Source organism: Momordica charantia (genome assembly GCF_013281855.1).
Source record: "Momordica charantia cultivar OHB3-1 chromosome 8 unlocalized genomic scaffold, Mcharantia_2.0 BLBB01000008.1, whole genome shotgun sequence".
In the NCBI taxonomy this organism is placed as follows: Eukaryota; Viridiplantae; Streptophyta; class Magnoliopsida; order Cucurbitales; family Cucurbitaceae; genus Momordica; species Momordica charantia.
The window spans coordinates 3,084,351-3,103,069 of record NW_028275166.1 but is presented as its reverse complement, the minus strand read 5'-3'; the positions used below and the strand labels follow the sequence as shown (position 1 = coordinate 3,103,069).

General features: G+C 34.5%; 3 protein-coding genes across 4 annotated transcripts; 1 reads left to right on the top strand and 2 right to left on the bottom strand.

Annotated features, from left to right (window-relative positions):
- Positions 1–1,139: 1,139 nt before the first annotated feature.
- Positions 1,140–8,428, top strand: DNMT2 (DNA methyltransferase-2). 2 transcript variants are annotated; one of them, XM_022276606.2, is made up of 10 exons: positions 1,140–1,308; positions 1,398–1,508; positions 3,138–3,231; positions 4,220–4,338; positions 4,423–4,545; positions 6,014–6,341; positions 6,441–6,535; positions 6,993–7,058; positions 7,158–7,222; positions 8,050–8,428. In XM_022276606.2, the coding sequence occupies exons 1-10, from the start codon at positions 1,234–1,236 to the stop codon at positions 8,126–8,128; spliced, it is 1,155 nt and encodes a 384-aa protein (XP_022132298.1). In that variant the 5' UTR covers positions 1,140–1,233; the 3' UTR covers positions 8,129–8,428. The 2 variants fall into 2 exon arrangements, with proteins under 2 accessions (XP_022132298.1, XP_022132299.1); XM_022276607.2 differs by having other exon boundaries at positions 1,147–1,308; positions 3,176–3,231.
- Positions 8,429–8,867: 439 nt separating this feature from the next.
- On the bottom strand, positions 8,868–12,282 carry LOC111004646 (GTP-binding nuclear protein Ran-3). Its single transcript, XM_022275740.2, has 8 exons — positions 12,126–12,282; positions 11,969–12,038; positions 11,567–11,623; positions 11,349–11,466; positions 10,089–10,178; positions 9,567–9,746; positions 9,410–9,487; positions 8,868–9,167 (listed from the first exon to the last, which is right to left on the bottom strand). The coding sequence occupies exons 1-8, from the start codon at positions 12,126–12,128 to the stop codon at positions 9,098–9,100; spliced, it is 666 nt and encodes a 221-aa protein (XP_022131432.1). The 5' UTR covers positions 12,129–12,282; the 3' UTR covers positions 8,868–9,097.
- Positions 12,283–15,124: 2,842 nt separating this feature from the next.
- On the bottom strand, positions 15,125–17,845 carry LOC148209386 (BIIDXI-like protein At5g11420). The gene is made up of 3 exons (XM_088128119.1): positions 17,682–17,845; positions 16,630–17,127; positions 15,125–16,059 (listed from the first exon to the last, which is right to left on the bottom strand). Exons 1-3 carry the CDS (start codon positions 17,755–17,757, stop codon positions 15,527–15,529), a joined length of 1,107 nt encoding a protein of 368 aa, XP_087984245.1. The 5' UTR covers positions 17,758–17,845; the 3' UTR covers positions 15,125–15,526.
- Positions 17,846–18,719: the final 874 nt, after the last annotated feature.

The following is an 18,719-nucleotide window of genomic DNA, read 5'->3' as shown; positions in this document are numbered from 1 at the left end:
TTTAATTTAGTGTGTAATAGGATCTTGAATTTTTAATTATGTGTAAAATTGATTTATAGATTTTAATTTAATTTTTACAAATTGGTTTATAGATTTTAAAAATGGTTAAATATTGTGACTTGTTATACAAATGAAAAACACCCCACGTAATAAAAACACGACACTAAATGAATTAACCATTTATTTTATAAAGCACATAGTTTTCAATAAAATAAACTCACGAGGACAATTAAAAACAACTATAAATTTTATTTTTGGAACTACTTTCAATTGACAATTCTTGTTGGTATATTTTTTATATATATATATATATATATATATATATTCAATGTGGAGTAGTACTTCCACGTTTTATTAAAAATTACACTATATTGAACAATTCAACTAACGAATATATAACATTAACAACAAAAGATTGTGAGTTCGAATGTGACAATGCAATACTATTGTCAATCGGAACATAGTTCAATTGGTTAAGATATCTAGATATCCGACCAATAAATTGTGAGTTTGAATCCCCACCACCACATATTGTGATGAATAAAAACAAGACATATAACGTTATAAACAATTTCATTTGAAGTTACCAAACCTTGAAATGACGCAAAACATATTTATAAACAACTACGCGCTCTGAGGTTTGAAGATATATGCTATATTTGCATTAAGAGCGATTTCATTTTTGTCATAATATATTATTTGATATCTAATTCTTATTAGATTATATATTTATACTACATTTAATTTCTACAACTTCGATACTTTCTTTTTGGACTAAATATCGATTTTCAATAATTGTTTGCAACTCCATGATAGTCACATTAAGGTCCATCGTATATCTAACAAACTTATTCAAGCGAACATATATAAGATATAAGATATTGTATTAAATAATGAATGTATTTAACCTGTAGTTTCACCTCCAACTATATCACATTGGGGGAAGATATATGATGTATTGACACTCTAAAGTTGGTACTGATTATTAAGGGTATTCAAATTTTTATTGATCGAAGACCGAGTACATGAAAAAAATGATTATAAAGTATTAAAGTCACTAATAATCGAAGTTAGTATTATTTACTATTAACACAACCTTCCAACTCTAACTAGGTATCTTAAAAACAAGAACTAAAAAAATGGGTTTCCTTAAGAGCAATTTCCAGTAACCAAGCAGAGCATAGACCACTGCACAAAGATTTCGCGGGAGCGGGGCGGAGTAACGAGGGGCAAATGGAGAAGGTTTCTCCGCAGCTGCAAGGCGAACCATGGAGAGTCCTTGAATTCTACAGCGGCATTGGTGGCATGGTACTATTCTCCCCCGCGCCTCTCTCTTCCTCCATCTCTATCATGTGTATATCTTTCTTTAGAACCGTTTGCTAATCGAATTCAAACAGAGGTACTCGCTACTGAGTGCTGGCGTCGATGCGAAAGTGGTACAAGCTTTCGATATCAACGACAAAGCAAACGACGTTTACGAGCACAATTTCGGCGATCGTCCGTATCAGGTATGACAGTGTCTTCTTCTTATTTTGTTTATTGAGAACGATTCTATTTCTATCGTACGAGTATTTTTTCGCTGCTTCTCAATTCGAACAATGAAATTGGTGTTTCCTTCAAAATGGAGATGAAAAAATTATTTCCAGTCGTGGCTTAAGTAGATTGAATTTGAAGTCGTTGAATGTTGGAGTTAAGCTTATCTAGTTGGTGAGCAATTACCTCAGAATCATCTAGTAAGCTGACGATGCGTTAGCTATCTTAAGTGTTTTTCTGTTGGAATATTCGATTCAAATAACTAGCTCTGTGGATTTTCTTTTGAACTGCCAAACCATAACCGTCGTACAATTTTTCGACAGCGTCTTGGCGATTCATTCTGTATCGCAGGAGTAAATTTTTTGCTGCTTCTCAACAGAGACAACGAAACTATTTTGTTTTTTCAAAATTGAGATGAAAATACTTTCCGGTTGTGGTTTAAGTATATTGAATGTTGAAACTAAGCTTATTTATTTCGTTAGGAATTACCTTCCACTCACTAAAGGACGTATTTCTTAAGTGATAAGATTACAAATTGCAGCTAGTTTGAATTCACAACGTAAATGGAAAGTATGGTAGCAATATGAAGTATTTTTTCTGGAATCTCTGATTCAAACAACTTTCGTTGTGGTTTTTTTTTTTTTTGGAACTGCCAAACCAAAAGCGTCATAAAATTTAGGACATGTAACAGCTCATGCGAAGCTTCCTTTGAAATGGAGTGTCAATTTTTGCTTATAAGTTTAGTTATGGCCAAAAGCAACCCTATGTGCTTGGTTGGAAGTTTGGAGGTTCAGGAAAGTAAAGAATTATCGATTTTTGAGACCAGTCCTGCGTCTTTCTTGTAGCTCTCTTTTGATATCTGAATCTTTCCAGTCGCTCTCATTTGATTTCCCTGCTACATAGGTCTGGCATCCTTAGCCGTTGGATCTATTATCTAATTTGGAGTCTGGACATTTAGGATACCGAAGAAATTCTTATATTTCGTGTCCATATTAGTCCTCGGAGGTTAGACATGGCATTTGTGTATTGGTTTTGCATGATAAAAGTGTGGGTGGGTGGATGCCGTGGGAAATCGTGGTCTCCTTTGACTTTTGAGTTATTCCTTCTCAAGTTAGAGTTGATTTTGGCACGATTTTCTGGCTTCACCTCCAAAAAAGAAGGGTTGAAATTGTTTACCATTACATTGCTTCGTTAGTATGTGCCTTATTTGGAATGTTAGAAATGGGAAAAGCTTTTAGCAGTAGGCAGAATATTATTTGGCTTTCTAATAACACTGAAGAGTTCTATAATTGAACAGTTGGAGAGCTTGTTTCCCTCTCCTTCTATATTTCTTTGGTTGCAATAAATTGACTTCCTGTACTTCGTTCAAGTGGACAAAGAGAAGATATGAATGTTTGTGAATGTTGATGCAATGCATGCAAATGATTGGTTCAGTTATATTTGTGCAGTTGGCTTTTGCAATCAAGACTAACTTTTACTAGGGCTATTATCTTGGCAAGTACAAAACAGAGCATACAGCTTAGTTTGCATAATATTGGGATAAACTTTGATGTTCTCAAATAAATTGACCATATCACTCTTTTCTAAGTACTTTATTTGGATAGGGTAATATTGAAAGTCTGACTGCTGCTGATATCGACAGCTACCAAGCTCATGTTTGGCTTCTTTCACCTCCTTGCCAACCGTATACACGACAAGGTGTGTTTTCGTATCAATTTAGAAGTAAATAAATTATCAATATCATCTGCTGTTTAGTTAAAGAAATTTTGTGGTAAATTTTACATACTGAAAGTACATTCCTTGGTTATTAATATCAAATTGTATTCGACCAATTTCAAGTTCATGGTTTCGCTGAATGCTACCATTGAATGTTTTTCTTCTCCAATAAAAGCACTGTGATAAAGTGAGAAATTTGTACTTCTCAACTGTCATTGGGGAACATGCTTTATCGTTGAACTAGCTAGATATTAGATACTTTGTTTTTTTTTTTAACTAAGTTTGAGTTTCTTACTAATTTTCGGAAAATTATGATAAACGATTTCCAAGTATTTGAACTTCACGGGAATACTGTCTTTAAGCATAAATTATGGCAGCTACATGACAGCATGTTAGCACAGTTAAATGTTATTATATATTTTTTTCAACGATGTAATATATCTTAGACAACAAATCCGAATGTATCTTTAGCTTGAAATATATAAAACTATGAAATGAGATTGATTTTTATTTAAAAAAAAAAAAAACCTTATTAAGGAGATGCTGGACAGTTGTTTTTGGCCCATTTTGTCCATTCTTTCAATTAACGATTTTCATATATCCCTGCATGGCTACATTTAACTACTTCTGCCTTTCATTTCGTACTCATAATAGAGTACTAGTATTTTGAAGGCACCATCTAAATAGAATTTCATTGATTAGTAGCCAAAGAGATTTGAACAGTATTTTTCCGTGCTTGGTCTGTATCTGGAACATAATAACTTAAATGCCCATTGGAAAAGTGACGCACTGGGTACATTTCTTTACTCAGTTTCTTGGAAAATCTCTCTCCCCCCACCCCCACTAACACAAATAAAATAAAATAAAAGATATCAAGAACAATCTGGCCCAAATTACTTGCTACATTTTATGCATGTAAATCATGCATCTTATAAACTGGAAAGTGGATGATCGTGCCTTATATAAATAGGTCTACAAAAGCATTCTGGCGATGCTCGGGCATTTTCATTCCTCAAAATTCTTGAGTTGATGCTACAAACATCAAGGCCACCAGTAATGTTATTCATGGAAAACGTTGTTGGATTTGAGGTATGTTACTTGAACTTATTGGTGTACTGGAATTTATTTGATTGATTCTTCATCTTTTTTCGGATGCTTTCCTTTCTGTTGCAGACATCTGACACACATACAAAAATGATTGAGATATTGGAAAAAGCTGATTTTTCTAGACAGGAGTTTATTTTAAGCCCAATGCAATTTGGTGTTCCATATTCTAGGCCACGATACTTCTGCCTGGTACCGTACTTTCTTCACTTCCTTTCCTCTCCATGCTGTTATTGTTAAACAGATTCCTTTCCAATTTAGTTCCACCAATATCACAATGTCATGGAGCTTTTAATGCCATTAAAAATAGCCAGTCAGAATAGCTGAGTATCGTTTAAACTTTCTGCCTTTGGTGATTCGTAATTATAACACATCATCAAAACTTCCAAGGAAGAACATCATTTAGTCAACGAGGTTTGAGAAGATTCATCTCTTAAGTCAAAAAATTGTCATTTGAACCCATAAAGTTCAGAAAAAGAACATTAAGACTGCAGGTTTTCAGGGGAAAATCCTCATCTAATGACAAGCAAGATGAAGAAGAATGGAGAGAAGGGGGCATAGAAAAAGAAGTACCCAGAAACTTTCAGCTAATGGTGGGCCTACTCGATGCACTCTTAAAATAACCTTGCGTAATACTTCTGAAGACACCAACTGGCCAACCAAGTATTGAAAAATAGTTTAATTGTTTCCATATAGAAACTAAAGAAAAGGATTGTGATTGTGCCATCAGCATGATTATCTTGATAAGTGCCTTACCTTTAGCCATTTGCTTTAGACCCACAAGAGTCTTCTAAATTAGAAGCAAGGCTACAGAATTGGCAAATCAAGGTCAAATACAACCACAACTGCCACGAAGTAAAAGATGAAAAATAATGAAAGCATCTAGGAAATTACTTAGCTAACAGTAGGTGACAGCTTGAGGAAGACGAGGGATGAAGATCCTATCCCTCTGTTTCTGATGTTGTGGATTTTGTGGTTCTTTATTAGTTTGTGCCTACTTCAACAACAATGAAGAAAGAGATAATGAAGAACAAGGCAGAGGGGCAGGAATTGGTGTTGTGGTATTTTATTTTGGAACCACTTCTTTAATAAATAAGCAGGTAAATATGCTGCATAATCCAAAAACTAGGAGGGAACATAGTTCTGCTATGTATTGAAAATAGACCATAGAGGATGCACCATAAGAGGTTTCAAGTGCTCATCGTTTTTCTATTAAGATTCATAAAAGGCACAAAAATCCGAGGACCATTTGAAACCATTTTCTAAACTTTAGGGTTAAAGTTCGCTTTTAGGTACAAAATAGAGTCATTTTGGATTGACTGAGAAGGCATTTTGTACAAACTTCTACAGATGTGACATCATAACTCATCATGAGCTGTTCTCTTATCAACTCAATGGTAGTATGTTCTTTCACTTTATTTTCCACATGAAATTGTGGCATGGTCATGCAGCAATACAACATCGAACGTATAAAAAATAATCAGTTTGCTGGTGAAGGTTCATGCCTGTAATATGGATTTCTTTACTATGCGTCTGTGAATTTAGTGTTTGAAGGCAGATCTTATCATTCATTTTTCACTATATTTTTAGATTATTGGCTATTAAGAAAATAAATGTACTTTTTGTAGCTTCTAAATTTAGCATCCTTGTACTTTTGTAGGCTAAAAGGAGGCCTTTATCCTTTCACAGGCTATTATACAATAATCAACTTCTGTGGTCTCCAAGCCCATTACTTGAGAATGATGTTGACATAGAAACCATTGAAAATCATGGATCACAAGCGACTTCTGATAAGTTGCTGCTCTCTTGTGAACCAATATGTAGGTTTCTTGATCATTCCAGCCATCACAGTGAATTTAGTTTTTCTGATGCCAGTAGTATTCAAAGAGAGGGTGCATTGGAGAAAACCAAGGATACAGATGAGCAAGGATCTTTTGATCAGTATCTCGTCCCATCCAGTTTGATAGACAGATGGGGCAGTGCTATGGGTATCCAGACATATTTTATGTTCAATTGTTATAGATCTGTTTTGTCTCGTCAACAGAACTTGTTATAGACTCTGCAATAGATCCTTAAGAGGGAGTTAGATATTGTGTATCCTGATTCAAGGCGATGCTGCTGTTTCACAAAAAGCTACTACCGATATGTGAAGGGTACTGGTTCACTTTTGGCACCTTTTGAGGTATAATTTTATCCTTAACATAACTGTGTCGAATATGTGATCTTGCACCTTCCTTAAATTCTTAATAACAGATAGCTAAATCCTAAGTTTCAAATATCATAACTAAATATAATTCCGTATATTTTTTGAGTTAGTTAAATAATGTATGTTTGTACTTTGTATGACAGACTTTCACCTGAATTTGTGAAGATATGCGATTCTGATTTGAGGCAATTGACATTTTTTGAACCTGGAAAAGAATCATGTTCAAACTTGATACTGCATGTTAATAAGTGAACAAACAAATCCTTTATAGTTCCCCTTGTATTTAGATTTTTAATTTTATTTAAAACCATAGTGTTTTGCAACTTCCCCCCGTTTTTGTTGGTCAGCAGTGATATTCGTCCATCTAGTATAAAAATATGCAACTTTTCTTGTAACATCATCATCCCACTTTTCTCACTGACTGGTAATGCAGGAAGAAAAGATGGGCAAGGCTCATTCTCTGAAAGAACAGAAGCTCAGATATTTTACTCCTAGAGAGGTCCTTGATGATTTTATGTTAAAATGATGCTTCTTTTGATTTCATTCTCAAGCTCACGCTGTTTATTAATTTTTCGATTTTGTTTCTTATTAATATTAGGTTGCTAACTTGCATTCCTTTCCAGAAGATTTTCAATTTCCACAGCATATCGGTCTTCGGCAATGGTATGTATATTCGATCTCTCATGGACTCCGCCCTTCCTCCTCTTTCATAGGTTCAACTCTGCAGGCCTCTCTAGACATAATGATTAGACTGTCAGGACGATAGGTTTTCCTGCATGGTTCAACAACACTTGACAGTTAACCTTTCACCTTTCTCGATAATATTAAACACGTTAACTGTTAGGGCTTGATTGACAACGGTCTTATTTGTTGTTTTTTGTTTTTCATTTTCCATTTTTTTTTCTTGTTTCTTGTTTTTTTAATGAATAAAAACAAAATTGCATTTCGTAACTCTTTCTTAAAAAAAAATGTTTGGTAATAATCCTTTCTTGTTTTTCACTCTCTAAAATTTTAAATTGAAAATGTAAAATTTTTTAATTAATTATTCAATTATTCTATGTTATATTTTATTTTTAAATATTTATCATGTATTTTATAGGTCAATAATGATAAAATAATGTTTTTATTTATGTTTTCAAACAAGCTGAAAATAAGTAATCAGATTTCAAGACTTCGACAAACATCACTGCCTCATGAGTGAAATGAGATTCAGTACTAGGAGTGGAGCGAAGGAAGGAATAAGGGGCATTCAAAAAGTGCATACAAAATAGTTAAGATTACCCCAAAAACTTTTAGAATGGAAAGGTTAGATATATAAAAAGTTAAAAATTAAGAAAATTTCAAGCTCTACCCTTTGGAATGGGTGGACAACTGGATGAGAACTGAAATCTTTGCGTTCTCTATTGTTTCAAACTGCCAAATATATAAGATAAACTCAAGGAGTGTTTAATCCCAAGACATTATAATGGGGATTTGTTTTGTTTTTGCAGTTATGCTTTGCTGGGGAACAGCCTGAGCATTGCTGTTGTTGCTCCCTTACTCAGATATCTCTTCGCAGAGCCACCTTGATACCCTTTACGTGCTCCACAATGCTTCATGCAGTTTTTTTTTCCCAGCCAAAGAGCACATAAACAACAACGTAATGGAACAGTGCCTCAATAGTTCAGCTTATAATCTGCATGGTTTTCAAACGAAGAGACCGACAACGAAGTATGCATTTTTCTTTGGCTCCTGATTTTTTTTTAAAATTTTAATTTTATAATTAGATCATGTACTCAAAATACAATTTTACCCGATGGAGAATTCTTGATGGTGTGATTTTTTATTTTTGTATTTTAACAGCTTGCATATCTCAATTTTATTTTATCATATATTAATGTTAATTTTACTTAAAAAAGGTTTAGCATCTATCAAATATTTATATTTGTTAGAAAGAACAAAATAGTGATTTCTTTTTTATTTTTTATAATTTGATAAATTTTTTAGTGCGTAATTGTTAATTATTTTTAAAATTTAGTAAGACAAATTATACGTAAAATGGAACACCAAAGATTTTAAGATTGATTGTTCTAATTATTGAAGGATAAATTAAGCATTAAATGAAAACTTATGCACACTTTCATATCTAGTAAATAGGCGTGAAATTTATTATGTTAATACTTTTACCTCGAGGACAATTACGTCACTCAAATATAAATGTATTCCTCTCAATTCCTCTAATTTTCTCTCTTTCTAAATAGAAAAATAAAGCTTCTCCCTAATTCGTATATATAAATTATAGATATAGATAACGTTTAAACAAGAGAGATAAACAAGAGAGACCGCAAATGGTATTGATTTACCAAAATTTTAATCGATAACAGTAATTACGTCAAAACAAACCTACAATGACAAATCGTGTAGAGAATTACACAATCAACAGACGGCCTCAATAAAGAACTAAGTAGGTCAGGTCAGCTTTCCAAATTCCAGAAGACCACGAACACCATATAAACCCTACAAACCAGAGCTAAAAGCCTGCCTTCTTGTATAAATGCATTACTCAAAGGCATCGTCGTCTTCATCAGGAAGAGGTTGTTCAAGAGCATTTGCCAACTCTGCTTCGTGCCTGAAACACAAAAAAAATCATCGCCCTAAGTTAATGCTAACAAATTTCAGTGGACCAAACCAAGTAGGAGTCTTGAAATTAAACCTATGATCGCTACTCCCAAGCTAGACAGATGGTAAACAACATAGCCTTGAGAGCCAAGTCATTACACCAAAAACTCACATCAAATAACCTTAAGTTACATTGTCATGCAAATTTATAAGACAATGTTAATCAGGTAACATCAATATCGAGCTACTTACTTTGCTTGTGCGGCCAAGTCAATTTGAACTTCAGGAGGAGCAAGGGCAGGTGATTCTACAAAGTGAAGTTCCGTATTCCTGCAAGTTCCAATAAAAGATAAAGTCCTGGACAGACCAATCGAGATTACGTCAAACACACACTAGCAACTTAACTTACCCAGCAAGCTTTCTGGCAAGGTATAAGAAGGGCTTCTCGAAGTTGTAATTACTTTTCGCAGAAATTTCATAGTACTGGAGATTTTTCTTCCTGTGAAAGGTCACCTGCTTTGCTTTAACCTGCCTGTTTTTCACATCGACCTTGTTTCCACACAACACAATGGGTATGTTCTCGCAAACCCTAATACATAACAATCCCAACTAAGTTTAGGACCAACATAATATAAAAATAACGCAGTAATTGATGAGCGTAATGGAAAGAATTTATTTTGAACTTTTGCTTCCATGTACTCATTATTTTTTCATTCATTTACATATATAGCCCAGCACGTTAATAACAACATAAAAGATACTAGAATCCAACAAATCTCATCCAATCATAAATATTGTTTTCAACACTTTAAGAAGGCCCCGAGTGGACAAGTGCTTGAAATTTCTTTGAAATAAACAGATTTCAAACACCCTTTTTAAACAAACCCCGGGTTTTTACGTGGTACAGAACCTTAAGGTTTAAATACAATACCTGCAGAGATCACGGTGCCATGTTGGGACGTTCTTGTATGTCAAACGAGCAGTGACATCAAACATGATGATGGCACACTGCCCATGGATACTGAAAAATACAAAAAACAAGCATAGTTAGAAAAGATACACTTATTAGAAAAAATAAAACAGGAGATTAAGAACAAAGAACTAAACTTATCAGAACAGATAAGAATGAAGAAGTCACAACAAAACAGTAATGAGCAAACAAATAAGCTAATCAGAACAGGCAACAGAAGAAATAAGAACAAATTAATTGAAATCACAAGAATACCAAAATAGATTAGGGGTGTGGGACAGACATGGAAAACTAATCAATTAGTTGAAGTCACAAACATACTCTGCCGCATCAAATCCTAAAAGAATTGAACATGAACATGAGAACTACTCAGTATATTTTGCAACTGTTCGAAAACATGCATCTCAACCTATAATATCAATATTTAAAGTACGATATGGAAGAAGATAAGAGATAAGAAATGCTTTCTTTTGTAAAGCTTGTGAGAACTCAAACAGAAGTATAACCCAACTGTTGAAAACTCAAACAGAAGAATAATACTTGTATTATCACTAGTATTATACAATATGAACAGTGTCTTTTTTCACAAAAGTTAATAAAGAATTTTTTCTAAACAATTGAATTAGAATATGAAAGGATATAATAGAAACATGCCTTCCAAACACTTGAATCGATTAATTGAGAACAATTAAGTATTTTCTATTACCTCTCATTATGTTCGTCATGTAAGGAAATGAAAAAAAAAATTAAAAATACTTGATACAAGTACCAAAAAAGTTACCAAAGAGTTAAGACTGGATATTTGTGTTGAACATGAACGTCTCAAGGATGAGATGCCAAAATCATTAGATAATCACAATTCAAATCGCATATCAGGATATTAATTAAACCAGAACTGAATAGACTGTAATGCAATTCCATCAGGGAAAACAAGACCAAAAACAAGCACTAATAAGCTTTCAACTTGATACATTCAGTAATCAAATCCCTCATCTGGAGGACACATTCCTGAAGACTATCACAAAAGCTTTAAAACATGAAACTTTATTATAGAAAGTCCAACCAATCACTACATGGGGACAAAAAAGATTTTTACATGATTACACGTATAGGTGCATGCACGTATTAGAAAATCCAATAGATGTCAGCCACAATGATAATTACCACTCCAATAATATATACTACTAAAATACCAGAATACTTATAGAAATAAAAACTTACTAGTAACCATCTCTAAGTCCACCAAACTTCTCCTGACCAGCGGTGTCCCAGCAATAAAACCTTATCTTTCCATAGTTCGTAAAGAAGTCCAGTGGATGAACTTCAACTCCAATCGTCGCTATTCATAATCAAGTGAGGCCAAATATCAACAACACTTCGACCTTACAAATACATTCATTAAACGTCAAGCAATAAATAACGACATAGTTCATTCTTACGTTCATATTTCTTCTCGAACTCTCCAGTAAGATGACGTTTAACAAAGGTCGTCTTCCCTGGATCAGGAGACAATCCTCAGTTAGAGATAAACGACATCATCGCAATAAATAAACGTCTGTAAAAAGATACATACATCTAACAATCTCTAAATTTCTAATCACACAATACATATGAAGTACGAACCGCCTAGTCAATAAACCTATTTTGCAACATCGCCAGTCTAATTTATACGCCATGAGAAACGGAGGAAGAAAAAAAAATCGCATTCCACTAAAGAAGGTAAGGTTTAGTTAAACCAGCGGCGTAGCATCATAGCTTTGGTTCCTAAAAACTACACGGACATGGCAAATTGAGCTGAAGGAGATATCGAGAAAATGAAGGCAATGGATGAATTTCCGTACCTGTTCCACCATCTCCAACTATTACTAGCTTGAAACTAGGGTAGTCCACGGTTGCCTGATTCGGCAGCGCCTGAACGAAGCAATGAACCGAAAATAAGCAGAAGCATTGAAATACCAAATACCAGAGGAACGAGAGACCAGAGAGAAGAAACCTTACCATTGAAAATGTCTATCGGCAACGGAGGATTAAGAGAGGAAGAGAACTGCGAAGAATTTTACACGAACAGAGGTCGGCAATGGAAGGCAGAAGGCAAGCACAGTGCAAACGACGGCCGTGGGAGGCGTTTTATACTCGGTCGGGGGAGGGGTTCGACTTTTATTCGACGCGATTTTCTACACCCTTGGATTGAAGTCCCGCTTCAAAAGGCCGCTTGAATTTCAGCCCTACACGTGGCGACGATAATGTTTTGCGAGTTGAAATTAAGTTGTATTGGGCCTGGGCCCTGGCAGCTTCCATCAATATGGGGAAGGCCCATTGATGGGCTTTGAGTTTGAACTTGAAGCAACGGAAAAGGCCGAGAATAGATACAAGTTCGCAATTCTAAACTCTTAAAAACACTAATTACTTTGGATTCTCGGATTTCAAGATCGCCTTCCATTATTACTATTTTTAATTAATTGAATTTATTTTTTATTTAAATAATTTTTTTTAGTACAACATGTAGGTTCGAACCATGACCTTTTGGTTAGCTTGATTTCCATCGATTTTTTTTTACATATTTGGATTTCAAATCTATATCTCTTGATCCAACCTAAACAATTTCATCTCATAGTATCACAATTAATACCAGCCCCTCCCTTTTGTAATCAAAATTTCAAAATTACTCTACCAAATTTATTTTTTTCTGACTTTTTATAATAAAGATATATGATTATATAATATATATTTTTAATGGTATAATTATCTAATTTGTCAAAATAGTAGATGAGTCCGTGTGAAAATTAACAAGCTACCATGTTCATATATTTTAATAAATAAATAAGTAAAAAACCAAAATTTAAGTCACCTCCCATATGATTTTTACCCCTAATAAACCCTAATCTATTTCTCTCTCAAAATAAACCCATAATTCAAAAATGAGCAGCAGCCTCCAAAAACAATATATATTATATAACATATTTGGGGTATATTATTATTATTATACTGTAAGCTAATAACTATCTTGTTTCGTATATAAAAAAAAATTCAAACAAGAACTGCTCAAATATAAACTCTTTAATAAATTTAGGAAGGTTTTGCCTTAATTTGAAAAAACATATTATATGGAAAGTATCAATAAAAACTAAACATGATAAATATGGATGATTGAAATAAAAAAGGTAATATGCTGACAAAAAAATCTGGAAAATAAAAGTGTAAATTTTTATATACATAGACACCTGAAAAAATATGAGTTGTCAACAGTCCAGAGACAATTTCTGCTTTCGTCGTTGTTTGACATTGATCCTTCTCGTATGAATTCTTTTCCATTTTAATAATAATTTTATTAAAATATTGAAAAATTTTAGGTTTAAAATGACATTATAGCATGATACGGGTAAACAAATATCAAGTAACTAGCAGTTGTTGTTTGATCTTATATTTACTAAAAATGGTCAAACATTAAATTGTTTTTACAATTCATCTTCTTCATTTTATTAAAACACTTTGCATGATTGTTATTCCTTTTAAAATCATAATAAAGTTTAATTAAAGCAAAAACATTCCATTTTAAAGTATCATATTATATATATATATATATATATATATACTTAGTATTACTCAACAACTATTGTAAGAGTAATTAAACGATTGATAGTTGAGATGATAATAGATATCTTACATACTCAACTATTTTTAAATTGGCGGGATCTAAAGTCATTAAGTTCATGCATGATATTAGTACAATATGAAATTATTAAATCGAGCCAGTTTTGTAAATGTTGGTTTTCTTATCTTCAATTAAACGTTTACTAACTCCATTAGCCACATGAATCACACCATTCAAATTCAAATTCAAAATTTTAAAATCTTGCTTTCAATGTTAAAGGAGAAGCCAAATTAAAAATTTTAAAATACCCTCGTGTCTCCACAATAGTATGATATTGTCCGCTTTAGACATAACTCTCACGACTCTGTTTTTGTTCCACCTAAAAGACCTAGTATCAATAGAGATAATTGTTCTATCTTATAATCAACTCATTCTCCGACCAATATGGGACTTTGTTTGCAATCCTCTTTACAAATCCAACAATCCTCCCCTCACAACAGTAGCATTAATTTAAGCCATGGATTCATTCATAATCCAAACATAAATTTATGACCTACAACCAAACTTACTAGTAATACTAATATCTAGTTATATACAATTTAAGGACCACTTTTATTTCACCAATTTATTTAATAGCCATTTTCTCTTAATTTTAAACTATTGATCAGATAAAAAATTAATTGCTTTTGTACTATGAGATCAGCTGGAACAGAGAGAAGTGGGCCGCAGAGGCAGAGGGAGCGGCCGGGAAGGGTTATTAAGAAAGAGGGAGCGAAATCAGAGTTATGTTAAATAACATTTTTGTCCTTAGCGTCGTTAAAGCAATTTAGTATAATGTCAAAGAAAAAATTTGTAATTTAGTAGGTAATAATTCAAGCATTTCCTAGTCTTTTGGTCCTATTCACATTTGATAAAAAATTATGAATTTGAATCTGCACCTTAGAAGTTTCACAAAAAATAAAAAAATATTGTACGATAACAAACCAAACTTTAATTTTAATCCATATCATTAAACTTTTAGTAACAATTTAGTTTATATTGTTAAAAGTCACGTGTGCCCATTGTTGGTAAGTAAAGTTTTAAATTCTGTAGTTTATTAAACATATTTAGATTTTCATTCAATTTTAAATAATTTATAATAATTTAATTCCTGTTGTTGTAAAAGTCCTATTTTTAAACTACAAGGACAAATCATTGCCTACACCAAAAGTAAATTTTAACTTTTTTTTTCTTTTTTGGCGAAACAGAAAAAACCAGAGCATTTTAATAATTAATTAACAGCCCCCACAGGTATCCTGGTGGGAAGGCTGGAAGAGTACGGGAAAATTAATGAAAATTGAATTTAAAATTTAAAAAAGAAACATAAAGGAAAGAAAGAGGAAAAAAAAAAAGAAAACCGAACCTATTCGTGAAATATGGTAATTGTAATTCATTAAAAAGTAAGTAAAAAATCGATTTAACTCGATTTTTTTACATCACGATTACAGAAAAAAACCGCTCCCCTTGAAATCACACTGTTATATAGAAGTCCTACCCGCACATATATATATATATATTAATATTAATTATATCGTATTAATTACTATTTATATATATTTATTTATTGATTTTTCCGCTAAAACCCCTCTTTTTTTTTTCAAAGCACTCCGTTTCGCTCGCTCTCCTCTTTCTTCTTCCTCGTTCACCATTACAAGCAAAACCACTGGCATAAAAATCACAGAGAAGATTGAACTTGCTTACTACTATTATATTCAAATCCCCACTCCAAATTCTTCCGTTGATTCACGGCCATGGAATTTCATCCTCTTCACGGCTTAGGGTTCCGGACGCTCAATAACCTGACCTTGTCGAGCACCGGCCCGCACAGCGACGAGAAATCATCGCTTCTCATGGTGTAGAATGTGCTCAGGAACATAATGCGCGTCCTCGTGGACTCCGCCTGGAATTTCAGCGCCGCCGGCTTCGATCCGCCGTTGCCCTTCGACTGGTACGGGACTTTGAGAGTGTTCTTGCCGGCGAAGGCTTCGACGACCATGGATCCTTCGCACGAGTTGCTCGCGTCCCCGACGACGAACGAGAGGATGTAGGTTTTTCCGGGGATCGTGCGGACGATCTGAGCTATGGCGCTTTCTTTTCCGGCGACGAGTTCGACGGCGCGCTTCCCGCTGGGGACGGAGAAGTGGTCGGAGTCGATGTACTTGACGGCCTTGAGAGACTCGACCATCCAGCCGGGGATCGGAGAGTGGTCGTCTTCGATGTTCGGTGGGACCAGAACTCCCGATGATGCGTTGGGGAACACATATGGACCAATCTCAAAATCCCCATTCTTCACCAGATTATCTGACAAATACAAAACGACGATATCAAACACCGGAAGATAACTCCAAAATCTTTAAACAAGCCCATAAAATTTCAGCGATTACAAAAATCGTATGCAAAAACAGGTTGGACTGATCTGCAGGATAACCCACATGGTTGCAGAGGCAATAAAATCAAGCAACTACTTTAATGGAGGCAAAATTTCAAAATATTAACTCTGCAAAGTTCCAGAAGGCCTTAAATGCACGTGATTTTCACAGAAACGATTTTCACCTGTATTTTTATACAATAACATTCCTCTCTAGGAATCAAGAAACTAGTAAGTCCTCTCCTCTCCAATCCCAAAATTCAATGCAAAATTTCATTTACCGATTGGGCAATTCTTTCAGTTCCGAGATATGAATGCTATCCTACAGAGTTCCAGAAGCCTTAAATGCACAAAAATCAATCAATCTACCGATATTTTCATTTCTTATTCCCCGCTGGAGAATCAAGAAACTAGCCTATAGTAGTCCACTCAAATCCCGAATTCAATGCAAAATTTCTTCACGGATCGAGCAATTAATTAAGTTGGTAAAATAGGGAACCTACCACTGGAGGCTTTGGGAGGGTAGAGAGTCTTAATGGCAATGGCGTCGATGAGTGGGCCACAGGCGGGATCTTCTTCCTCGCCAGGGTTATGGATCAGAATCACGACCTCCTCGGACGTGGCTTGGAAAGCCCAGGCGTAGAGGTCCCAGCCATTGCTGTTGTACAGAGTTTGCATCGGCAGAATCCCCCAGTCCGGCGCCACCGAGATGTTGAGGCGCTCCTCCTGAGCGCAGGTGCGGGCGGCGCTGAAGGTGATGGAGTAATACAGCCCCTTCACCACTTTGATCTTCTGCTTGATCGAGGCCTCGTTCCCCAGGCGGACGGCGAAGGCCCCCTCCGGCACCACCAGCAACATGTCGCCTTGTTTCTGGCCGGACTTTATGTACTCCACGAAGCCGGAGATTTCCCACTCCGGTATCGCGAACGGCCCTTTCACCACCGTGCCGTTCATGTCCGTCGCCTTCGGACCCCTCTCGAAATCGCCATTCGGCAAATACCCTGAGAAAGAACCAAAAGGAAAATTTCAAAAATCACCTGCGATTTTCGCAAAACGCCATAGGTGAAAGCTCTGTGTTACTGTCACTACATGTGGGAATTTGTTGCGCACCGGTCTACTGAAGAAGAAGCAAAAAATAAAATAAAAAAAGCATGTGGGGGATGCCGTTCCATGCCCACCCACCAGCCTATCAGGCGCCAGTGAAGCAGTGGGCCCCACTCAATACTCAATCGCAACCGTCCAAAACGATGAAATTTGTGACATAACTTTTACGTGTCGGTCTCCAACTGTAGATATTTCGCCATCACGTGACCGACTGGATTCCCAGCACGGCGAGAATGGTCGTTATCCATAGAAAGGAATTTTTACAAAAGAAATACAAAAAATTCCATAAACGCTTTAGATGACGGTTTTGGAGTACTGAAAAGATCTTTAAAAACCTTTTAATATTGCTTTTGAAATAGGTTCAAAAGATTTAATCATCGTATTTAAATTCTTTAAAAAGTAGAACCGATAGTTCATCGATTCCGGCGACCGGAGAGCGGCGGAGGCTTACCGTCGACGAGGCCAAGAGCGGGATGGAAGGCGGCGGAAAGAAGCGCCGAGAAGAAGATGAGGGCGGCGGTGTGCATTGTTGAAGATCTCCGGCGAAAGAGGAGAGAGAGAGAGAGAGAGAGAGAGGAGAGAGAGGGGGAAAGATGCTGATAGTAGAGGAGGGGGAGAGGGAGGTTATATGCATGGAGGAGTAGAAGGAAGCCCTTGTGGTTGGGGAAGAATAACGGAAGTTGCCATCGGTGAAATCTGTAATCTGAATCTGAGAGAAGTTGTCGCTTTCGTTACTAAATAGTAAAAAAAAAAATGAAGTATTGGATGGGATGGAAATGGGACAAAAGCTGTTGTTAATCACATGCTTTCCTCTGCACCCTTAATAATCCCAATTTTCAATATCCACTGCTCTTTTAACTTCATTTTTCATTTTTTTTCTTCTTTTTTCTTCTGGATAAACACAGTTTCGTTAATGATCTGATTGCACAAATCTGCAATGGAAAGTAGAGTTATATTATTCATTTTCATATGTGTTTTGTATTATATTTGAAAATTAAATAATCAATTTAAAAAATGGTTGAACAGTGCTCGTAAATTAAAATGGTTACCGGCTAAATATTAGTTTAATCTAAAATAATATTTATAATTTATTAATATTTTTAATATAAATTTTGTATAATTTTGTTTTACAATATTATATTATATTATATTTTGCATATTTTAATTTTAACAAAATATAATAAGTTTACGATGTGAAATAATATATTTTTAAAATTTTAATTTTTTAAAAATATAATCATACATTTTAAAATTTCAAATTCAAAATATGAAAATGTTAAAAATATAAAAACAATTTTTGAGAATTTTCATGATTTGAATCACCAAATCTTAAAGCAATTTTTAAAAACAAATATGTCAAATGAATCTTCACTAAAATCCTAGACAGAACTCCAATTATGCATAGCTATTCACTTTACTTATCTTCTTAAAAATTAGATATTTTTTATTTAAAAAAATAAAATATATAGTTTTTACATTTATTTTTTCA